Raw genomic sequence first — 26,128 nt, 5'->3', positions numbered from 1 at the left:
TCTATACGATGTTGAATCGCAGGAGATTACGGGTTCCATCTCCGATGCTGCAGACACAAAAATATGAATTTAGGTTTCTGTTCTGTGTTAGTTCACTGGATTTTCTAGATAAGATAGGTCTAGATGACACCCAGACTCTAAATGTTGGTACTCTCGTAGTATCTTTGTATAACGTTTACGCGCGGTTTATAATATTGAAAATACATTGTCATCCACCAAACCAAACCAAAACGTATACAAAAAAATTCAGCTTAATCATTTGGGTTTAACAGTTACGGATTTAAAACTTGTTAACAAATTTAAACCTCGCATATTTTATACGAATTAAGAAAAAGAGTAAAACAAAACTTGTACCTGCCTAAATAGAAAATGAAAAATACATTTCAACTGTCGGTCACGAAGTATGTTAAATAATAAGTTTTGCCAAACAGCTTCCGTGTAAGGTTTTCTACGATCATTCAGTTAAAAATAATCACTTACTTAATAGTAATAACGAAATATTTTTGCAATCCTAAATAATATGGCAGGCGCTCTACGGAACAAACATTTTATTCAAAAACAATATAATACATACAATATCTTCTCAGTGTTAGCGATTAGAGAAATTTTTAGATTAGAAAATTACTAGCCATGCTTAATTTTTGAAACCGGTATTAGTCTGACTTGAGTTCGCCAAAACATTTAGATACATTACAATTTAATATTTTGGCTGCCGATTTGATAATTTTATGTCGTTATTTCCATATACCAATGGGCAACGTTTATTTTCATTAAATTATATATATTACTAGTGGTGCCCGCGGCTTCGCCCGCATTTTAAAGATATAATATGACATACATAAAACAGAAAATTCGTACCTTCATTGGAATGACAGTGGTGCCATCTGTCGGTCTTACCAACTCCCAAACCTTCGTTGGCTCTTGGACAACAACTTTGCAAAAGATCATCACTTGATCAAATATAGTTTCCGATTTTATAAAATGTATATAGACAAATATTCATTTTTATATAAATAGATAGATGATCGACTAACATGGATAAGTAAAGTAACTGTAGGTAAATTATGAAAAAATCGAATTTCGATCTTCTGGGTTGAAAGATCGATTCACTGAATCACTGGAGATCGATTAAAATAATCGATTTTTTGGTTCAAAACATCGATTCTCCGATTAATCGATCTCAGATCGCCATCCTATCCGTAGTTCCCGTGGGATTTCCGGGATAAAAACTATCCTATGTCCTTTCTCGGGTCTCAGACTATCTTTATACAAAATTCCATTTAAATCGGTTCAGTGGTTTAGCCATGAAGAAAAGACAGACAGACAGAGTTACTTCCACATTTATAATATTAGTAAGGATTAGTAAGGATTTGCTGACGGATTTGCTGACATAATTTGTTTGATCCTGATAACTTTTTTTTTTCGCTATCCTCGAAAAAGATCGAAGATAGAATCGATTCTTAGGGCCTCAATTTTTTTGTGAATCGATTTATTGCACTTCGAATCGAATCGATTTAAAAATCGTTCTTTTTCGGAAAGAATCGCCACCATTAGGGGTATTATAATCCAAATAATCTATATAAACAAATATAATGTGCAACCGTCTCCGATTGCAAGAATTGATATTTTTAAACTCATGGTTATTTAGAGTATGCCAAAAGACCCACAAACGTAGGTAGGATCCATTACTGGAGTCCGATTAAAAAAATCGACTTTTTTTGGTCAAAAAGATCGATTCTCTGATCTAAGATCGCTATCTGGGATAAAAACTATCCTATGTCCATTCTAGAGTCTCAGACTATCTTTGTACATAATTTCATTAAAATCGGTTCAGTGGTTTAGGCGTGAAGAAGAGACATACAGACAGACAGAGTTACTTTCGCATTTATAATATTAGTAAGGACATCGATTAAAATAATCGACTTTTTGGTCCAAAAGATCGATTCTCCGATTAATCGATCTTAGATCGCCATCCCTAGTTCCCGTGGGATTTCCGGGATAAAAACTATCCTATGTCCGTTCTCGGGTCTCAGACTATCTTTGTACAAAATTTCATTAAAATCGGTTCAGTGGTTTAGCCGTGAAGAAAAGACAACCAGACAGACAGACAGACAGAGTTACTTTCGGATTTATAATATTAGTAAGGAGTAAGGATAAGGATATAAGTAAATATGTATCCATCAAACATTCGGCTTTATGGACGATTTTTTTTCTAACAAACGGCTGGATGAATTTCGACAGTTAAGGTATCAGATACCTACAATGAAACTTTGTATTTGGCTTCCTGAATAAAAATAATGAATCGCCTTTTCACCGTTTTTGGAAATTTGAGTTCGGCTTTTTATTACAGTCGGGTTTTTGATTTTTTTAATTAAATCACTTGTTTTTCAATCAACTTTGTGTTTATTGCTTTAGCAAAAATTACATAATTATTAGAGGTTTTTCTTCATTCGCATATTTCTTGCTTTATTCAGCTTCATTATATTACATCACAATTTACATAGCCTTTACAAATATTGAAATATTTCTTTTTGGCGTCGAGTGCGTTCAAGTTTGAACCCTGTCAATTTCACGATTTTAATATTCAACTTTGTAAATTTTATAGTTCAACATTTTTATATTTAACATTTTAAAATATCCTAATATTTAACGTTCTTGTTCCTGATATAAAGATTTTTTCATCAATTAACAGTTCTATATTGCGCTCTTTAAAACATTAGGTTTCTATTCGTATTGTCATGAACGAGCGCCATCTACACCCACTTGGCGCTGGACAAAAATGGATGATAGAACCACGGTAATAATATAACCGATGGGGTGAACTTAGACGGCTTCTGAGTCCGCACGCTGTCGACAGATGGCGCTTGCATGTTGAAATCAACAGGGTTTTTTAAATAAAAACATCGACTTCTCAATAGATTACATTGGAAGATTGCCTTTTAAATATTGATTAAAATAGCAACGGTTGCGGAAATCAGTTACTAATTTGACACAAGCTTACTAACATCTCTTTTTATTTTATAACTATCAATATTTTAGTGATGCCAGTGTGATGTTAGATTATTTTTCATAGTATTTAGCATATTTTACTTCCTTATTTTTATTTTTAGTATAACTTTATACACGTGATTTGTTTTGTTGTAAACCTAGAAAGCACTACATGTATCTATTTATAGTTGAAAAGTCAAATAAGGACTCTGTATTGAATGTACGTTAATCCCATATACCATAACATGCACTATGTGAAGTAGTTAGTAATTTAGTGGAAAGAAGTTGTAGTTAATCAATTAAAATGTTGAAATTATTTACAAACTAATTAATTATTTAGACAAGAAAAAAGAAAAAAATAATATCTGTTAATTGTTCTGTCAATAGACCAAATTGGAAAATAATATTCTCAGTTGACTTACGATCGGGAAGAAGTACAAAGTATATACTTACTTACTTAATACTAATAAGCAGTGATAGCCTAGTGGTTAAGAAACTAAGCCACTTCTATCGAGGGGCTTGAGATTCAGATCTCAGGCACGTACCTCTGATTTGTAAGTTATGTGCATATCAGAAATTAATTATCACCTGCATAAACGATTAAGGAAAACATCGTGAGAAAAGGTGCACACCTGAGAGATTTACTTAAAATAAAACTCAAAGGTTTGTGAACTCTACCAATACGCACATGTCCAGCGCGGTGGACTATAGCCCAATCCTTCTCTCTCTGAGAGGAGACCAGTGCCCTGCTGTGGGACAATAATGGGTTGATGATGATGATGACTTTTAAGAATTTCCTGTTTGTTCTACCAAAAGAAAACGTACGGGAAATAATAACCGTTAGGTTTAGGCTGTTCTTTTTAGAGACACAAAGTGAAAAACAAGACCGAATTTAAACGCTAACCAGACCAAAACATGTTGGGTTTTTTTGGAAATTTTCTTACTGTCAATGGCTCTTTAGTTATTACGACACCGTATTTTGACGTGTTTCATGTAGAGATAGTGTTCGTGGTTTGCAACAAAAACATTTCATAAACCTTATGATTTTCTTTTGTTTACCTCTAAATGTATGTTGTATCTTTGCAATCCCTTCTAAATGCCTACGAAATTTGGCCGGCAGGTCAGAGGACTGCCCTACGTCAGAGACGGAGGACTCAGACATCAGGACCATTTAAATATAAATGGAGATTGACCTTTTTAGAAGCATGTTTCGTTATTTGCAAAATATGTATTTATATCCCAAGTTCATACTTTTCAAATTTCGAATATTGTGAGCAATAAAGTGCGCTGACTTAATAATATAAAATCTAGAATAAACTTAAAGCAAAAACAATTTTTGAGAATGAACTAGTTTTATAAATTTTGTTTATATGTATGTAGACTCTTTTTGCATTTAGGTTTGTTGTGAACTTTGTTACATTTTATTTTAAGTTTTATGTTTAGTTGAATGTGATGCCAGTAGTCTCGCTCATTTTTGTAGATATTCATTCAAAGAAATACATATTTGCTTAAGATTGCCGCCTCTCCTTTCCAATAGCATGTGCCGTAGACGATGGAACCCAGCAAACACCTAGTAAATATTCATTTACATAAATCTATCAATTCATCGCCATACATCATATGTAAGTGCACAAGACATATAGTTTGGATAAAATATTTCGTTTATTTTTTACTTTCTTAATATAAATTAAAAATTAAATTTAATAATTTGGCTGGCAGGGTACTTTGTCGGTGTGCGGCCGAAATTTTAGACCCAGAATACTGGATTTTATTCGAACACGACGAGGATTCGTAAAATGGAAAATGTATACACTATGGAAATCGTATTGTTATCTTCAATTATTACGTGTCTTTCGAATGTTCTGTTTGTTTAGTAGTTACCAGCAATAAACTTCCACTTAAAAATTTAAAATTTATAATGTTCTTGGACTATTGTCTTTTTTATGAATGAAGTTGTTTTATTGACAAGCGTACTGCTTATGCATTTAAAGTTTTTATGGATGTTTTATTCTTACAATTTATTTTTAATTTGTTCCTAATGAGTTGTAACTAGTAAGATCTATGGAATCTCAGAAATTCAATCAAAGATGTCGCAAAACATTGATCTCTTTAACACATACCATTCTTTGAATAACAAATCGTTCTGTGCCATAAATAGTGCAATTTGATAAACTCTTAATATGTAGAAAACTACAGTGGGGGTCATTTTATACACTTTGCAATTAAAAAATTGGAAAGTGTATAAAATGACCCCCACTTTCAAACTAGTTGTAGAAGACCAGATCAAGTTTAATAAATGAACATGAAAATGTTTTTAAATATTTTACTTAGTTTCTGCTTAATAGTAGTAGTTCTTCTTAATTGTAGACTTAGACATAAAAATTGGAAAATTTAATTGTGTTAGCGTAGTGTTTATTGCTGGTATAGATTTTAAATTAGATTATATTGACTTTTAAATATATGTTCCTTATAATATTATAGCACTACATAGGATAAATCTCTGGTTAACCAAAGAAAAAAATACACTTAGATGTATATTCCACTATTTACCAAAGATAAAACTTTCTAGAAGTATGCAATAAATTTAGTACATATAGAAATGACAAGATAACAATTTGTTAAACTTGTTTCAACTATTATTATATTCCTGTTAGTAGTTCACATTATGTAAGTTATACATTTAAATGTCTGTAAAAATTGTTGTTTGACGACATAGAATTAAGTACAATTAATCAAACATAATATTAAAAGCTTTCTTCTATCTGTGAACAATGCATTTTAAATTTTAAATAACTAGTGTAAGTTTAAGCGGAGGGAAAGGATTCTAAATAAGAAAGGCGTTAGCGTTAAATTTCACGATTAAAAAATATATTATAGATAAAGTAGGATCAAGCACTACAAGATGAATGTGTATGCATTATAGTAGATGTAGTTTTTAAATTTAATTATACTACGTAATTGCAAAGATTTTCGTACCTTGTGTACATCACATGTACAAAGACACCGCTTAAATATTAAGAAAAATCATTAGGTGATATATTCCTGATAATCTCACGTTACATTCTTAAGAAAAAAATGATAAAGCTCGATGTTACAATCGTTAAAAAAATATTCATTAACATTCATTCAATAAAAACGTACGAAAGATACAAAAAAAAATACAAAAAATAAAATACAAAAAAATCATAAATATTAGATAGTCGTAAGTCTAATCTAAATATGTATATAGATAGTTCCTGCTTAATTCTTGTTGCCACCTCTGTGTATCATACAGTTATAAAAGTAAGCGTTAGAACAAAAGTACAGGGCGATGTTTTTTGATATGATATCGATATAAATTCTTAATACATTCCGTGCATTTCTTTCCTTTTACAATGCTAACGTTTTTGATAAACGCTCTTTTACACACTTTCTAGTCGACAATAGCCTACAAACATACCACATACAGGTTGTTGTAAATAATACAATCAGGCTGTTATGTAACAAAAAGTAAATTCAGGCAAAAATATTGAATAAAAAGAAACATGCATTTATTTTATTTATCAGTTGAATACAAGCGAAGGTTCAATAAGAGTCAGTGGGAGGATAATATATTTTATTTTGCCAGGGTTATAAGGTGTAGCACTGAGTGCAACCTAATTTATTTGTGCTGTGAAATTTATTTAATCAAGTCAAGCTATGACAAAAACGATCTCAGATAAATGCATTATGTACCTATGTTTTACAATTGTACGATGATAAAGCTTCATTAAAATTTGATCTGTTCTAAACAGTATATGTTTTAACGTAGACATGTGTGTTAACAATCATTGTGTAGTGGTTAAACTTAACTTTAATGCATGTTAACGGTTAAGAACTTAGACTAAGATTGTAACTTCAAAAGCTTGTTCCCTAGTTGTTAATTAATATTGCAATTTCATCCTGTTTTGTGAATCTAAATGTATGATGTTATTTCAATCTAATAAATGTTAACTTCACCCGTATGTTGGTTTTAATGCTTACATCCATTTATCCTATTAACACACACTAACATAGTGTACAATTTTCATCCCTATTTAGAAAATGGTATCCATGTTTATTAATTTCCACTACATAACACATAAACATATTAAAAGTTACACTTTACAAAATTTACTCACATCTTTATCTGTAGAAGACAATCTAACTCTGATTATATCTAACTTATCACAGTCGTACAGACACGGGCGGTGGTTGTCAGAATATTGCATAGAAAAATATGATTTTGCCTGCTAAAGCCTGTGCCTGACACGTTGAAAGTCTGTATATATAATACATTTAGCGAAACAAGAGACTTGTAAAATGACATATTTCCTAACTGATGCCTGCATGTAGTGTACATAAGCTCTCTGGACATACACTGTAGAAATTGGTTTGCGTGAGATTTATAGAGATTAAATAATCATTATAAAAACAAATTAAATTATGACAAAAACAAAATAACTTATGTCACTCGTACAATTTTAATGGTTTGGATCCATCTGTTAGAATATACAACTTAGGACAACTTATATGCTAGAATCTGTCAAGCCATCTGGCTGTAGGGCTGTGTAGCCAAATAGTGAACCATAGACACATACATAATATGCTCGAAAAACACTATCCTCCGCTAAAAAGGATGCCGTACATGTATAGTTGCTAAAATTTAGGTCTTGATGGGTGCGAGGCAATTTCCATGTTATAGTCCGCGTAAAACTGCTATTCCGCTCTCAATATGGAAATGAATCGCGCTACCAAAGCAAATTGTATGACTATACCTGCTCGCAACAACTTCAGAGCGGACTAGCAGTTTGGCGCTGACTATACATAATTATAACTATGACGAACATTCAGGGTGAACGAGAATATCGAGGTAACCTATAATATTTATTTTAAAACATAAATATTTCTTAAAGGGATATGAGATGTTACAACACAAGGCTTAATATCACACCTCTTAGTTTTTATGGAACCCTGACTAGTAGTACAATACTAATAGTAATGTAGGGATGTACAGTAAATAGTAGGTACTTATTTGTCAATATTGACGAACTGGGCATTTGATACAAAGAGTAATCAATATCCCAAATGGAAATAGAAACACAGAAATACAAAATACAGTTAGTATTAAAACCGCAATTACGCCGATTTCTAATGAACACATTTGATGAATCGTCGTATTGATGCGCGGCGTGTATTAATCAAGTATTTTGCGCAATGCTGTGTAATTAATATTTTGGAAATATCGCTAAATGAGGAATGAATAGAGCCTTCAATATGGGTGACGTCGGCACACAGGCGATTTTGTTTCGAATCACGGCAGGGCACAGCATAATATAATGTCTCTAGATACTGCTGGTTGCTACTACAAATTTATTTGCGTCTTACTAGACACCTTATTAGACACCAATACATTCAGTGAGATTGAGAAAAATGTACAAGAATGTATCTCGTATAGTTTAAGTTACCTTGTCCAGTTGATAGTTACCATCTCCGAGATCTAGAGCGTAGAATTACAAAAACGTAGTAACTCATACACAAAATAATAACTATCACTTAAAACACTAAGAAATATAATTAACATCTACCGAACGCACACTCTGAACTAAATCGTATCTAGGCACTGTTGGCTGCAGTAAGACAGCATAAAGTCAGTGAGATTGTAAAAAATTTACAAGAATATTGCATCTCGTAGAGTTTAATTTATTAGGTCCAGTGATATTTACGATCTCCGAGGTCTAGACCTTAAAAATAAAAGATTAGTGTCGTCGTTAACCCTAGTTAGTTCGTTAGTGTCGCGCTCTATTTAAACATTACATGCCTTGACGCCGAGCAATTTGAAACATTCTGACGTAATTCGTTTCATATTTCAATAAACCTACATAATAATATATAATATGCAGTGCAATTTGTTAATATACCTTTGTACATATGTTTTACGAGTTTAATACTTTTTACTTTTTGCGAGGGTCCTGAATATATACGTGAACTATAATTATAGTATTAAAACCACATCTATTTCTGATACATAACAGTGCAGCGTTAAGTGCGGCGTGAAAGCGTGTGGTTAGCCCACATGACATTTATGATGCACTTTGTTAAAGGTTACCGTACATATACCAATATCAAACCGGATTAGTCTCCCGATATTGAGATGTTATGAGGCATTTCCTCCCTTCCCCCTGTTAATTGGATGTCCATTATCGCTTCATGGAATTCCATGCATTTCGCTTCATGGAAATCCTATTAATTGGCACGGTAATGTCATTTCCTTCAGTGTCAGTCTCCCATTCAGTACGGTTTCGCTCAACCACAAATCTAATTTATCAGATATATGCCCGTTGACGTCACTGTCAATTAATTTGCAGCAAATCGTCAAAGAGCTACCAGGCAATTGGCGATCGCTGAGTCGTGACGTTATTAATCCAAAGCTAAGCAGAAACGTGTGCGTTGACCCTTACATGTCGTACACAATTTGCTATACACTGAATATTATTAAACACGATAGTAGCTAGCGCGAATGTACTGCAAACATATTATATTATAGTTAAAATATAACCTAAGTGTTTGTGCACGCTCTCTAGGTAAATGACTTAACACCACTAAATCAAAGCACTGGTTTACTTGTTATTCGTTTTGAAAATATACGAGTATTAAACCATATTAAGACCATATACTAGTAATAGATTTACCAACCAACAACAACCAACTTGTCATAATAACTAATCGTATGAGCTTACTTGTAGTTGTATATAAGACACTTAAAATCTAGTCTGTTTATTGTTACTAATATTATTCTTATCATGTTAGTACTTACAAAATGCACTAATATATATAATAGTAATATTATTGGAATATCTTCGTCTGATCTTCCTGCTCATCACGACCATGGATAGAATTTGAAACCAGAATTACACAAGCATTTACTTAAATGATTTCATTTATTAATAATAATAATATAATGATAAATTAAAATAAACATAACATAACATCTAATAACACTTCTGTACAAATAACACATAAAAATGCATTAATAATAACATAAAAGTAACATAAAACAAACAAAAATAAACGACTACGCTCACCTTTCTAACTTTAACATGAAGTCGCATCCAGCCATCCAGCCTATCGCTACGTTACCTTTTGGTAACAGATTCCATCTATACCGCCGTCGCAGTGTTGTTTATAAGTAAAATCCACATAATTTTTGCAGTCTACCCTTATGCTCATTACTTATGAATGTAATTTATCTTAAGTTCTCATTTAGGTGAATTGTAACAATTCTTTTGAGAATAAATGATTTTGAACCACATATGATGAAGCTCCTAACTTAGATCACTGATTTAGAAACACATTACATTTTGCCACATTTACATTTTAATAAACTTACTATATTTACTACTCATTAAATAAAAAAAAATATAGTCTTAGAAGGACATTATTTGTTTAAATTTTGAAAAAAATGAGTTTAAGTGATTAAATTTATTACATGATCGTGTTCTAAGTTGAAAAAATTATTAGCATTCATAAAACTAACCACGAAAGACTTCTAAAGTTAATAAAATACTCGTATGTCTCCTTAAGTGTTGAAGAACATCAAAAACCCGTTGCTCTATGATTAGATCCAGAAAAACCTTCTCGACAACACCTTAAAAGCAATTAATCAATAACAACCCTAATAAATAAAAAATATTTGCGACTGATTTTTTTCATTTTGAAAAATAATTGTAAATATAGGTATAATCTGCACAACCTAAACCATCCAATCAACCAACATTACATAAACCATACATTAAAGCAATGACAGGCTTTATACATATTTGTACAAAAATCTGCTTTTTACCACGCTTTTATTAGCTTGACCTGTATGTATGTATGCAACGGAATCTTTGAACTCGAGTTTTACCCACTTTGAACGGTCGGTTTGATTCAAAATTTTGAACAATTATCAAAAACCGATGACAATACACGATTTTAATAATTGTATCCTATTCTCCTCATCATGATCGTCAGGAATCAGGATTAATCATTTTCCTTGTACGATTTAGCGTGGTCTTTAGTTTATAAATAATTTTTATTAACTGACTCAATTAATATAATATAAAGTGTAGTATGAGAGGCTTCTCATATTACATGTTATACCAGCATTGCCAATCATCTTCACCATTGGAAGTCGTCTACGAAGCTGCCGAGACCATCACCGGGCATACACTCTGCGCCTTCAATATCCATCCTAACCTTACATCGTCATCAAGTGGAATCAGGTAATCTAACTCTGTTCTGGAATTATGTATCAGGTCATGTATGTATATAAAGGTCATTGGAATTGTCAAGACTAATCTGGTGTCCAAACAATGAAATGAACGTCTGTCTTCTGTTCATCGAAGTAATTAATATTACAAATTCATTCATATATTTTCACTTCTGATTATGAGAAATTGTCAAATTACGATCTTTGATAGGCTAATATCGGATAGATGGAAACGGAAAAGGAAAAATATAATATGGTGACGTCAGTCTTCCACGACTGAAAAAGAGTGTGCTATATACTGACTTATTAAGAAAAGTGGTAAACCAATTATTACAGTGTATAGAGATATCTACCTAAATACATTTCGGATAGAAAAGAATAACTCAATTGTGAACCAACATGGATTTCCATAAAGACACGGGCCAAATGATTTTTGACGTTATAACTTTTTAGAGTAAACAACGTAGCATTGATTGAAAAGATAAGCGACTGAATTTTGTATCCAGATAAATGAATTTCCAGTTATAAAGTTACAGAAGTTGACATTATTCCTGTCGTTAGAGCTCTAGATCACTGAAATTGAATACGAATAAAATGTACATTTTTCTAAGTCTGTTTCTTTTCCGTAAATAGACATAAACTTCAAAAAGTTTTCCGTTTATTCAAAAGTCCTTCCTAGAGCATTTCTTATCTAGTACAAGATTTCTAAGTAAAAATAGCGTTAGCTTAACAGTTTTAAACGAATAAGAGCCACTAAACAAGTTCTTTGCTAAGTCTTTGACGCCTATCTTTAGATATACCAAGCTTTAACATTTTCTCTTCACTTTTTGTAGTTAAATCTACAATCTCAGCTTCTACTAGTCTTCGTAAAAACGTCAACCTATGAAAATTTTTGACAATTTAGCAGTTTGTTATTGCAAGACTATTTTTCAGGGGAAATTCCGTTTAGCGCTAGGTTCACGCTGCCTTATTTAAGATGCAAGTCTTAACTTATTACTTCCACGTCGTATATTTTGAATATTTTAATATTATCGCTAAATCGTTCTTAGATTAATACTTTAATTTATTGAAGTGTGAAAAGCAGCAGTATCATATCTGCGTCAAAGCAAGTTTTTTTAAAAGGCGCGTGTTTTTTAATCTAAGTATTTAAAATACATATATTTATTTTTCACAATTTCGATGAATCCATCGTCGATACGTGTTAAAATCAGTCATGCCATTTATGCTGTACAGCGTACGAAAGAATGCCCATACATACATACTCACCCCATCCACTCGGGTAGAATATTAAACAATTCTAGGACATCAATTTGAATAAGAAGTTATATGAACATAACGACACTAATTTAATAATTTGCGTCACAACATAATAAGTTCCACGGAGCTCGTTACGTTTTTCAAAGGTCAGCACATGATTATGAATTCAAATGCCATGATTACTGAAAAGGTAGTCATGACAGGCTTTGCATAATTTACAATTGCGTGTCAATGATAAGGGTAAACTTCAATATTGAATAATCATTTCAGATTTCCACCCACATTAATGAAATAGCTAGCCTCAAACATACATTTTCCACGAAGCTCGCCACGTTCTTAAAGGTCAGTGCGTTTATATTAAAAATTCAAAACACTATTTCAAATGGCATGGCTTCATAAAGGGGTGCAACATGCATTCTACTCCGGAGGGTGGCGTTCTAATGACAGTATACCAATCCTGAACGCAATTGTTTCTCTAAGTTATTAGGTAGACCTTATTCTATTCGATAACCCATCCAGGATTAGTGAGGAAAAGCGATAATTACAATTTTACTTATGAATTCAATGATTGGTGAAATAGGATTTCCTTGGTAAGTTTTTTTCAAAGCATATTCATTATTCACGTTATTACAACACAACAACTTATATACTTTATATAATTGTAGTACAAGTACGAGCGCAAAGGGAATGTCAATAATATACATACTTCGCAATAGTATGTTTCAAGCACTGCAAATACTAAGTTGTACCAATACATTCAAATATAGTACGGGATCCGACAGCGTTATTTCTAAATGCGTCTGTTTTGTAATCAAAGTATGTACAATATTTACGCCGAATTACACGTCAAACTACGGCTGTAACTTTTTATTTATATTTTAATTATAGCTGTAACTTTAATTTAAATTAAAATTAAATTTAGATTTAGTATCGTTAATAGTCTCATTTACAAAATAAAGTGAAATATGAATATATAACGAATTTAAATAAATTTTGAAAAGTTATAATTTAAATAATATATATAATAGGTATTTGCATAATAAATAATAGTAATACTTGCAATATTTTGATAAATGGCTCACAGTTACAGCATTTCTTTATTGGCAATTCTCTTGAAAAATATTATGATTGAAATCAGATGGAAGTTGAAATGCTTCGTCCAGTTCTTAGACTAAAAGTGTAATATTGTACTATTCGTAATTTGTACGAATTTGAAGCGTCTGCCAAATTGCCGCTACAAATAGTGCCGTAGGTACATATTTAAATTTGTAATCGTACGGAAATAATAAATACAAACACTGTAGACTGTGATTAAATTAATGTTTATGCATACTCATTTATATGTGACGTAACAAATAAAATAATATATTTTCTAATAATGTGCTCCGTTCTTTGGGTACACTATTTTCTGTTTGACAGATTAGTATTGTTCCTACTGCAATCATTTAACACAACGTGACAATATATTGCGATATAATTACTTATCTTTATTTCATATGATTAAAGAAGCAAATGAGTTTACGAGAACACTTTATGGTAAGTTTTCACTGCAGCCCGTGGATATCTGTGACGAAGTATCTTAGGATTATGATGATCGTGTCATTATGTAAGTTACACAAGGCACTAACAGCAGCTCACCGAAACGGAAGAACTTCACTCTAGACATAGGATTAATTTTACTTTCTCGATCAAATCATTTTGGACTAAAACATTTTATCGTTATTCTAAAACATTATTTGTCATTATATGTTAACTTATACATACCATTATCTATCACTTGATCACAAGTTATAGAAAATAGATCATAGATTATGATTATACTTTTATAGGCAGAACATTGTATAGGTTGATTATATTACACGTACTAGTAGCGGGTGTTAATAGGGCGGGAATCTCACATAAAGTTATTCACACAAGCATTGGTAACATTGAGGTATAAGTTGAATTCAGACAGATTTGCCAAACTACAGCGTTGAATCCGGTACACTCGCCAAGGATTCTGTTATTATCTTGACACCAAAGTTGAAGGTGGTAGAATCCTTTGTGGTTCGATTCCGCCGGCACCACCGCCACACCTATTTCTACCTTATAACAGCAGTGTTGGGCGCTGCTGTGTTCCGGTTTGAAGGGTGTGGTAAGGGAGACAGACTTTTCCGAGGCGTACCAACTTAGTCCTCAGGGGTAGCGGCGCGTCTGTGGCTGACCTCAGGTAGGAATATCTAATCCTATCTGGGGTTGATTACAGATGTCCATGGGCGGCAGTAGCCACTTACCATCAGGTGGACTGCATGCTCGTCTGCTTCTCCTATACTATAAAAAAAAAAACCAACTTAAATGCCTGGAATGTTGCTATTACCTAAAACTATATTAGAATCTCTTATTTAAGTACATGCTATTTAAGTTCTGGTTTGAAGAGTGTGGTAAGAGAGAGTTACTTTTCCGAGGCGTTCTAGCTTAGTCCTCAGGGGAATCTGTGGCCGACCTCAGGTAGGAATATCTAATGCAATCTGGGGTTGATTACAGATGTGAACAATAGGTGGCAGTATCCACTTACCATCAGGTGGACTGCATGATCGTCTGCTACTCCTATATAATATACTAGCAGAACCCGCGGCTTCGCTCGCGTAAAAAATATGATATGACATACAAATAACTGTAATTGTAAATTTGTACCTTTAACAATTTTAACGATAAAGTAAAATTAATATATATTTTTTTATGTATTAAATATTAATACATATTTTTTACACAAATCCTTTCTGCAGTCTGTACTTTTTTCCAAACACGCCAAAATAAGTATAACTTCAATAACAGTTTATAAGGAAACTTTCTTTACTAAGAGTACCCTAATGGGTTTGATTGTTGAGTAGCTAAAAATGCTGAAACAGGTGTCTAAACAGAAAGGCATACTGCATACACCCTTTTATAGCCGTCTTAAGGGATGATCTAAAAAAAACAGTGACTCAGATGCTTCATTGTGTCTAATAATAATGTTCATAGTGCTTCCTTCCAAATTAACTGATTATAAACAAAGTTCCAACCTCTATTTGATGACCTTAAGGATTAATTTTCCAAAAACGGAGAAATAATTTTTATATTGTTACAACCAGAAAGCCAAATATTATTTTTTACAGTCCTTGCTTCCAAATTAACGGTTTTTAGAATAAAGTTTCATCCCCTATTAAACGACCATCCCCTATCAAACGGTAGGGTTGATTTTCAAAAACGGTGAAATAGGTGTAATTTCAATCACAAAGCCGAATACAAAATTACATAGACTTTGCTTCAAAATCTTCGGACTTCTCAACGAAGTTTCTACCCCTATTTGACCCTCTTAAGGGTAGATTTTCCATAAATTGTATTAAAAAAGTTCTATCATTCCCTAACAGAAAGCCAAATGCAAATTTTTACAGTCCTTGCTCCCAAACGAACGTATTTTAAAATAAAGTTCCATCCCCTATTAAACGACCTAGAGGGTTGATTTTACAAAAACGGTGAAATAGGTGTCCTATTATTTTCAATCTGAAGGCCAAATACCAATTTTCATAGACTTTACTTCAAAATCTGCGGACTTCTAAACGAAGTTTCTACCCCTATTTGACCATATTAAGGGTAGATTTTCCATAAATTGTATTAAAAAACTTTTATCATTCCCTAACAGAAAGCCAAATGCAAATTTTTACGGTCCTTGCTCCCAAACGAACGTATTTTAAAATAAAGTTCCATCCCCTATTAAACGACCAAGAGGGTTGATTTTCCAAAAACGGTGAAATAGGTGTCCTATTATTTTCAATCTGAAAGCCAAATACCAATTTTTATAGACTTTGCTTCAAAATTTGCGGACTTCTAAACGAAGTTTCTACCCCTATTTTACCCTCTTAAGGGTAGAGTTCCAAAAATGATGAAATAGGTATTTAATTATTTTCTATCGAAAACCCAAATACCGATTTTCATACAGTTCACATCAAAACTGGCGGACTTTCATACAAACTTACAACCCTTATTTTACCTACATAGGGGTTGAATTTCCATAAACGGTAGAATTAAAGTTCTACTATATCTAACCAGTAAGGCAATGGCTAAGATTCATAGTGCTGGCTTCCTAAATGGCAAATTTTAGAATAAGCTGTCAACCCTATATAACCACCTTAAGGGTTGATTTTGGAAAAACTCTTACATTCTATTTTTATTATTTTAAATCAGAAAGCTAAATATGAACTTTCATCGAGATTGCTTTAAAATTGGCCGACTTTCATACTAACTTTCAACCCCTATTTAACCCCCTTAACGGTGGAATATCAAAAAAATCGTTCTTTATGCGCAACTACATTATAAAATGAAACTATATTCCAAGTTTCATGGTTCTAGCTTCAGTAGTTTAGCCAAAACCTTGATTAATACGTTTTGAACGTAAGTATCTTTTCCATTTTATATGTATAGAATTATGGTTGTTGTGCCTCACTCGACATAGATAGGTATAGTGTGTCGCGGACTTTTTTGTAGATATTTATAAGATCCACAATTAATTAGAACATTTTATGGTTCTATCTTTTATAGTTTAGGCAGCGTACGCAAAATAAGTAACTTTTCTGAAATATCTTACGGAACCCTATTTTTTTCCAAAATAAAATATAGCCTATGTTACTCGTGGATAATGTAGCTTTCGAATGGTGAAAGAATTTTTTAAATCGGTCCAGTAGTTTCGGAGCCTATTCATTTCAAACAAACAAAAAATCAAACCTTTCCTCTTTATAATATTATAATATATAAAAAAAAATATATAGTATAGAAAATACATGTGCAAGATTACAACCTTGAAATCAATACACAATACGTTTGCTGTACCTAAATCTGAAATTATATATTGTTGAGAAAATTTTACAATAAATGCATTTAAAGATTTTAATTTTCCAAAAAAAAAATCTTTTCATTGTTTTTTGTTCCGTACATATTTTTAAGGTTATATGAGTTTAGATTGTGCATTTATTTTAAATAATAATTAAAAATAAGGTCGTTAATAAAGTAAATATTTAATTACTTATTATAATACTTACTTGAATTTTTTCAATGTTAGGCAAAAGTTTCTAGTAGGCTGAAATTGTGAATTTGGTAGGTGAAACATTGGATGATGTGATCATTAATAACGATAATTAATGACATTTTACAATGTCATTTATAAAATTTTCAACGAATTCGTGTGCCGTGTCAAACACATTGCTTACCATGTAGTAGTCAGGTTTAATGCTTATTCGCATTTCAAATTGTTTGGCAAGTCATCACGCAATATTGAAATGCAATTAGCCCGTGTAACAGGATGCTTTGTAACACACACCCACGAATTGTAAGCTTTCAGCCTTGTTTCCCATTCCATGTTGCTCTTACTTAAAATAACGTATTTGTTGAACAATCCTGTGTTTGTAGGCGCCGTTTGAGTCGGAAATGGTAAATAATTTCAGCTCTCAAGGCCACTACGTACTATTGCCAAGGCAACTAACTCCTTCTACTTTTGGACTTTGGGGACTGTCCTGAATATAGCATGTTTAGTATAATAGTAGTAGTAGTTTTGAAGATGGTAGGACCCTCTGTGGTTCTACTCCGCGCGGCATCACCCCACATCTATTTCTACCTAATAACAACAGTGCTTAACAAACGCTTAATAAACGCTTCTGAGTTCTGGTTTGAAGGGTGTGGTAAGGGAGACTTACTTTACCGACTTACTTTTACTTTCCAGTTTCCAGAACAATATGGGCAATATGGTACTACCTACCATGTGTGACTCTGCTGCCGGTGGATTGGTTGTGTGCAACTTTGATTGTGTACTATGTACTCGGAAAACATAACGGCACGTCTTATGAAGTTCAAAATCTCGATGTACCTATAGTTGATCTGAGATCCCTGAAAAGCCCAGCACCGCCAGGTTTAGATAACAGCACGATTATACGCTTCAGCCTATTTTTACTCGTATATAGATAACCGCTAATGGCTAAATTTCATGCGCTTATGCTTTGTAACACACGTTAATTCGACGATCTCAGTTGTTGCAGCACTTGTTTAGCAGTCGTTAAACTTTGTTAGAGGTCTTGTGGATATTGAATAAAACATTCCAGGTTCGGCCAGTAATCCGTGCCTCTTTCCACGAATCCGTATAGCAGAGTAGCGTAGTATATTAGGGTACAGGCGTCTCCCTGTTGCAGGAAATTTGCCATTCCCAGAAATAAGACTTAAAATGTTTGGAGGAACTTGCAATTGAAATTATATAAATTTGTACAATGCAGGTATATAGAGTTGGTTTCACATGTCCATGGCTCGTTTACTACTTCAATGTTATTAATATTAGGCTTAGTTTAGTGAAGGAAGGTACGGAAAGTTTCTTAAAGAAACTTACGGAATCTTAAAGAAACAAATCTAGCTTCTATGAAAAATAGTTCTGAAAGGTTGACAATTAGTAGACTTCATCCACTAATTTTCACATTGCCAGCGCGACAGATTATGGTTAAAGCTCCTCTCCTCCGTATCTATCTCTATATTCGTAAGGATATTCAAAGTAGGTACATACCTCATTTTCTTGAGGACCCGATGCTACCCTCCTCCTTTCTCATCCGGGCTTGGGACCGGCAATGGCGGAGTTGTTTTCACACAGTTTCACAGGCAATAACCCCGTGTGGGGTAAAATCCTGTTTACAAGACATAACCCAGTATATTCAAAAGCTGGTTCCAATCTCTTATCCTGTAAAAAGCTGATAATATTCACCGCCTACAAATAATATATAAAAAGAGCAATAGAGTTGGGTCAATGTTAGGATTTAACAGTAGTGGTTGGTAAATTTGTTTTAGAGAATAATAGTCTAGTCAACAAGTTGAAAAACGTAAAAAATAGAGATAGAGCTCCTAAAAATATGAGGGATATCTCATTGAATTCGGAATGACGTATAGAAAAATGCATCTCAATGATTTTTCAGCAGATAAAACTGCATTATTTTTTAGATGACATGTAATAAAAATTAATTTAGTTTTTCGTTAATAAATCAAAAACTATTACGAGTTAAGTAATTTGAAAAGGAGATCCTGAAGAAGAGGAAATCTAAAAAAAAGTGTAGTAAAATGTAGTCAACTTGTCGGCTAGACTTTAAACTATGAGTATTTTCTTCTGGCTCTAATAAGCAAACGTCAGCCTGGGACACCGACTGTCGTCGCCGGTCGCTAGCGACAGTCAAAGGCCGTCGTAGATTGTAGGAACGCCTGGGATAAGGATGTCTCCTTTACCAAATTTAGTAGCCCAATAGCGGATTGCAATATAAATTGTCAAATTTCGATCTTTGGTTATTATGGGCGTTGACCATTGATTATTATGGGCGTAAAAACAAAAGCTACAATACTGAGTACGTACAAGAACAACTATACAATCCTAATCGGATCCCGGGAAGTGGGTAAAAATTTACTTGTTCGAGTTAAAAAGCTTTTCATAATAGATTAGTGTTGTTCTCAGGGAGAGTCCACGGGAGCTTCGCAACCGTGCGGAGAAGCAGCGGCGCGATAAGCTGAACCAGTCGATCTCGCTGCTGGCGACCATCGTGCCACCAGTGGTCGCCATGCCGCGCAAGATCGACAAGACCACCATCATGAGGCTCACTGCGCACTACTTACGCTCTCATCAATATGGTAAGTCATATCTTATTGTACCACCGTATTAGCGTTCGTTTATATCTATAGACATAGTAAGAGTCAGACATGGTCCGTGGCTAAGTAAAATCATATGTATACAACGTGTATGAAATTATTTAGACAAACCATTTGCAATAAAATTATCGACATATTTAATTAGACTTAAAATACTTTTATCCATTAACCAGCTCGGCGAAGGACGTCTAAAATCGGGATCTTAGATCATAAACGAAAAACAGAACAATAAATTATACTCGTAGTAGTACCTACTATACTATTCTATGAATGATCGGAAGAAATGAACTGTGGTTTAATATGACGCAAATTGAATTGGTGTCAAATCTTCCTTGCCTGAAATCAATCACTCATAATCCCTCAACGATAGCCTTATCGCATTTTATAAAATATAACAACGGTAGATTTACACTTATCAAAAATTCAAAAGCGTAATTCTACAAAATCAAAAATGCTGCTTGGTATTTATTTTCCGGGCTCAAGGCATGTTCTGTAACAGTCAAAGTTTATTGAGGGTACGAAAAGTGTTTTTATTGCCACATACTTATAATAAACTTGTTTATTTTTTTATATCAGATACAAAAAAATAAATAGAAGAGTGTGGGTGACGTCTATAATTTCAACTCATATCGCGCACTATAGATCAAAATAATCAATTACTAGATACCACGCATTGCGAAATTCAAAGAAAATAACCCCAAGTTTTGTAGGCGTTTTATTTCTATAAAATAATAAGCCTTGCCGAAATTTGATTTTGTATCACTTTTCTTTTCTTCCCGCCATACATTACGATCTTTTCTTAAATGTGTCAAAAGATTGATTTTCTATTTACGAGTACCAATAATAAATATTTAAATAAAAAGGCTAATGAAAAACTTACAACACATGTTTACTCTGCTAAAAAAAAAGTACTTTGCAAAAAAGAAATTAATAAAATATACGTCCCCTATTGGTATATTTCTGTTCAATTTTCAAAGATGAGTATCTACCCTGATACAATTTGATCAGCGACTGCTACCCTGACAAATTAATCCCCTTTTTGTTCCATACAATGTATCTCTTTGAAAAGCACGATTAAAGTAATATCTTACATTTTATTCAATGTATCAATTATCCAAGAGCTTAATTAAAAAAATTGCTCGCGTTTGACTTCATTCTTATAGAAAAGAGATTATTCTTCAATAAAGTAAATTTGATTTATGTGCGTTTTAATATCATTCGTTTCAGTCTTTTAGTTTCTATAAAGATAGCCTTTATTGCGGTGTGTTTTGCATTCAAGTTATATTAGAAATTATTTTTATATATTCCGGTCTCTACTTTTTGTTTTTACAATGAATAATAATAATAATCATTATGAAGCCAATTTTCCATTGTCAGATACAGGTGTCTTCTCAGGTTGAGATAGTTAATCAATATTCCATATGGAACTTATGTCTCGAACCCTCTTGTCTTAAATGTAATTTAAGAATGGCCTCTCAAATGCTTACGTATCTATACATTCTTCACAGCCCCGTCATCTTTCAAACTCTACTATAGATACGAAACTATAAATCTGCTTGCAGTTTTACGACAGACAACTCATTGTTTATTTTGTTATGACGCAGTACGACTGACAGAACCAGATCAACTGCGTTTTGTTTCATTTTCTAGTTTCGCCACATTCCTACCTCTAATTGTTATGTATTGGAATGCGAACTCCACCCATAACAATTACGCGATTAAAATACGACTAAATATGACGGTGTTAGGCGATCTATATACGTTTGAGTGGTATGGTGCGCTCATACTTTATATGCATGCATTGCCGGCGCAGGTGCATTATTTTTTCTATTAGGCTATGTACTGTACATACACAAGAGTACTACGCGTAAATTGTATTAATTTTGAGTTGAAACTTATAAGAACTTCTTAAGTTCATTTCCGGTGAAAGAATAACATTAAAATTATTCTCTTATTAAAAGTTTGACTTGTAATTAAATAAAATCCATGGAAGGTAGAAAAACGAGGCTTTCTAAATTAAATTAAAGTTCATTAAAAATAATACATAATTTTTACTAAAGATTCGCTCTCGTAAAATATTTCATTTTAATAGAATTAATAAATAAATATTCGGTCATATTTAGAAAACGGAACAGAACAATTTTATTTAATACAAAATTCATAATTAACTAATGAGTAAGAGTTATTTTAAGAGTAACTTGCAAACTCATTCTTAATATTTTGTGAATTAGGATATATCCTCTAAAACACTTATAAACAATCCTCAAATATTCCAATACAACAGCTCAATGCTAAAACAACAACATATTATGTAAGTAACACTAACTATAAACATTGTTTACAGTAACTCGCCTTTGTATTTACTAATGCCATTTAGCGTCTAACAATAAAAGTACAAGAAGTGAAGCTGTATTTGATTGAGTTTATGAGAGGTTACATATGAACGACAGTAAGCCAATACACGGATGACAACTCACACGGACGATCGTCGCCGACTATCCCTAGCGGCTGCATATGACATGCGGCGACAGTCGACAGTAGTCGACGGCGACGGTCGTTAGCGACGCAGGATAAAAATACTCGAATGACTGACCGCAATGACGACATGCGGCAACAGTCGTCAGCGATTGTCAGCACTCTTACTCTCGTATATCAGAGCAACAGAAAGCTGATATATGAGTGACAGACGACTCAGACGATTGTCGCCGGCAGTTGAGACAGTAGTCGGCACTCTTCAAGGACAGTCAGCGAAGTGTTGCTAGTGTATTAGATTACTGTCGCTCGTCTGTTACCTCCTTAAGCAGTAACGAGAGAAAAAATATTGATCCATTGTTGGAACGTAATGAACGTACTACGCAGCGGCGTTGAGTCACAAATTGAATATTAATATTGCGGGTAGGTGTTGAACCACACTATATTGTAAAATTTGAATGACTCTACTGTGATACGAGTATGTCTTGCTAAGTATTTGCCGTGAATATACTATTCACACTATTTCTTAAAGCGTGGCGATCCTTTTATTTGCGAGGATGACTAATGCGTTTTTTATTTAAAATAATGTTTATGGTGGTACTTATACAGGGAGCACATTTCGTAAGTCCTACTTGGTTATTTAATGTTATTTAATGTACATACCTAGTGCGAAATCTACTTTGAAAATCTACTAAGATTTTTATTCAATAATCTGCGACGCTGATACCCCGACTGTCGTTAGTACAGAATTCGGGGCCCTATTCCATATTAATCCTTATGTAGCATTAATATATTAGCCGAGTATTAGGCCGAATGTACGCACTAGTCTGTGAGTTATTGTATCTGAGTCATACTTAATCTTCTGTACATTTAACTCTTTTCACACTTTATATCTTTTTAGATTATTACTAGCTGACCCGGCAAAGTTTTGTTGCCATATAAATAAAAAAAATGTTAAGGGTGAACAACCCTTATCACTTAGGGGTATGAAAAATAGATAGTAGCCGATTCTTACAGCTACTGAATATGCATACAAAATTTTGTGAAAATCGGTGAAGCCATTTCGGAGGAGTACGGTAACTAACATTGTGACACGAGAATTTTATGTATAAGATTATTTATCGCGAAATCAAGAAAATTTTATACGTAGGTGATTGTTATTAAATTTTAAATTTTTTTATTGTCGAAAAAAAAAGAAACTTAGCCCAGATGTATTCATTGTGGCCACGGCAAAACTCAAGGTTAGTTTCGCTGTGACCAAGATTCATGATATGTAATTTGATAAAAAAAAAACCACACATCGCCGTTCAACTGTAATGACCGTTTATTACATATAACCATGCATTACCATGTGTAGAACCATGTATAGAATAAGAATTCTTCCATTCTTTACACTTAGATAAGGATGAGAATTGAATGACAGTTACTTATAAATCTTATAATATATAGATTTGACGCAACGATTTCAATTCACAAATTGTATTGAAATCTTTAGCCATAAATTCTAATTCTATGTTTGAAGTTATAAATGAAATATATCTCCTGCATTTTCATTTTTGTACAGTTTATTAAAAGAAACCAAAAAAAAACTCACAAATACTTATCTGTCCCTCATGAAATTTCTTCAAAAGTCAAACAACATTTTTATCTTCCAATTTATTCGAACTGTATCAAGAAGTTTGATACTTATATTTGCGCCTGCTAAGGGGTTCCGTACTCAAATGGTGCCAACAAAACCCTATTACAAAGCCTCCGCCGTCTATTCATATAATTTCAGCAGGGCAGGGAATATTTATTTATTTATTTATTGCACCTCTATAAAAATAACAGATACAATAGGGCAAACCAGCAGAGTTGACCAGCGTAAGTTTGGTCTTAACAGGCAGGAAATGCTTGAGACGGTATAAAGATCGCATAGTGACGTTGACCTTTCGGGATACTTCGGTGATATGCAGATTCCAGCTTAAGGAGCTATCGATATGAAGGCCAAGGTTCTTCACGGATTCAGAATATCTTTTAAACCAAAATAATTACACGTTTTTCTACCGTATTTGACGTATTAAAAAGCGTTCTAGTAATGTTTTAATACCGTAATAAGTAGAGACCTAAAATTTTCGCAGTGTAGCTATAGCTGCCTTAACAAAAAACGAGGTAAAATAATATAAAACTTAAGTTATATCCATTTGAGTAACATGTTTTATCCAGCATTTAAGCTATTTTGTTCGATTTCAAAAATGCAAATATTGATTCCATCGTCTTACGGTCGTGCGGAACCCCTCTTGTCCGATTCGCACTTGGCCATTTTTGTTCTCGTATCGATATAGCTATTTAGAATTTAATTAAATTTTTGCATGCCATAAATTTTTACGTCGAGATTTTTATTTTGATTTACAAATTGGTTACTTTTACCAACTTGTCCCGAATACGTCTTGACCTCAGTAAACTACCTCAGTATAATTTCCGGAGCTTGAAAATAAATGTAAGTCAGTTCAATTAACCTCTCTGAAAAATAATCACGTCAACTTTTCCAGATGACCAGTTATATAAAAAGTTAATAAAGATAATAGAGTTAATAAAGATTGTCATATAGTATTAACCTTCTGCGGCTGAGGTGGTAGTCTATCAGACACCGCTAAACGAAAAAACGTTACCATTTGGAAATGCGGCGTGATGTTGTGGTGTCTCGCTCATTAACTTCCTAAGATTGTTCGTTCTACGTGATAGTCGCGGCTAAACGACCACACCATGCTTACTTTTCGTGTTACGAGGTGTTAGTGTCCCACAGACGTAAGTACAGCAATAAATACTGGTTTCTAATAGACGTCACATCAGCAAGACCATGTTAATTCCCTTGTGTCTATAATACGTGTCCACAGTAGATCATAAAAAATTCCTAAGTATCTTAAACGTAACCTCATTTTCATCATGGTAAGACATATATTTACCATTTCAAGGGACTCGGGATTGATTCCCGGCTGGAGGAAACACGAATAAATTACAATTTTTGTTTATAAGTTTGAGTGTGTCGTATGTATCTTATTTACACTTTATTTACAAAAAAACATTAGTATGTGTATCCGTGCTGGACGTGCTAAGTTTTGGGGCTAGTTGGCGCTGTGTGTAAGTGGTCGTACAATTATTATTTTTTTCCTTTTGTAGATGTTCAACCAAAAGGATCATTGTAGGCTTGCTAAATGAGACTGTAGGGGAAAGTTTAATATTAAAGTTCTTAGATACGAAGAAATTGAAGAACGGCTATAGTTAGAAGGTGAGAGATATTTCAAGATGAAAGGGAAAACCAAACCAAACCAGAAAACCAGCAAGTAATAGAGGACTCTGAAAATGATTGACCCCCTAGTCTGCGTTAACTTGAGAGGCCACCAAGACGAAAACTATGCAGCATTTGGACCAGCAGGCTACTGCAGACTCAAAGACACATAAGATTCTCCTTCTGTGCATGTGAAAATCCAATCTGCCTTGAGTGTG

The 26,128-nt window shown here is 33.2% G+C and overlaps 1 protein-coding gene across 3 annotated transcripts in view; it reads left to right on the top strand.

Annotated features, from left to right (window-relative positions):
- The window catches only part of BmMET2 (juvenile hormone resistence protein II), a 189,986-nt gene that overhangs the window by 78,833 nt on the left and 85,025 nt on the right, over positions 1–26,128 (top strand). For all 3 annotated transcript variants that reach the window (XM_073074497.1, XM_073074495.1, XM_073074496.1), the window contains one exon: positions 19,980–20,152. In XM_073074497.1, the coding sequence (XP_072930598.1) occupies positions 19,980–20,152 (173 nt within the window). The remainder of the gene's footprint in view (positions 1–19,979; positions 20,153–26,128) is intronic.

This window comes from Epargyreus clarus, unplaced genomic scaffold (genome assembly GCF_041222505.1).
Source record: "Epargyreus clarus isolate Ecla_fem2 unplaced genomic scaffold, WU_Ecla_fem_2.2 ptg000007l, whole genome shotgun sequence".
Lineage (NCBI taxonomy): Eukaryota > Metazoa > Arthropoda > Insecta > Lepidoptera > Hesperiidae > Epargyreus > Epargyreus clarus.
Note: the sequence above shows the minus strand (reverse complement) of the source record. Positions and strands in the feature narration are given on the sequence as shown.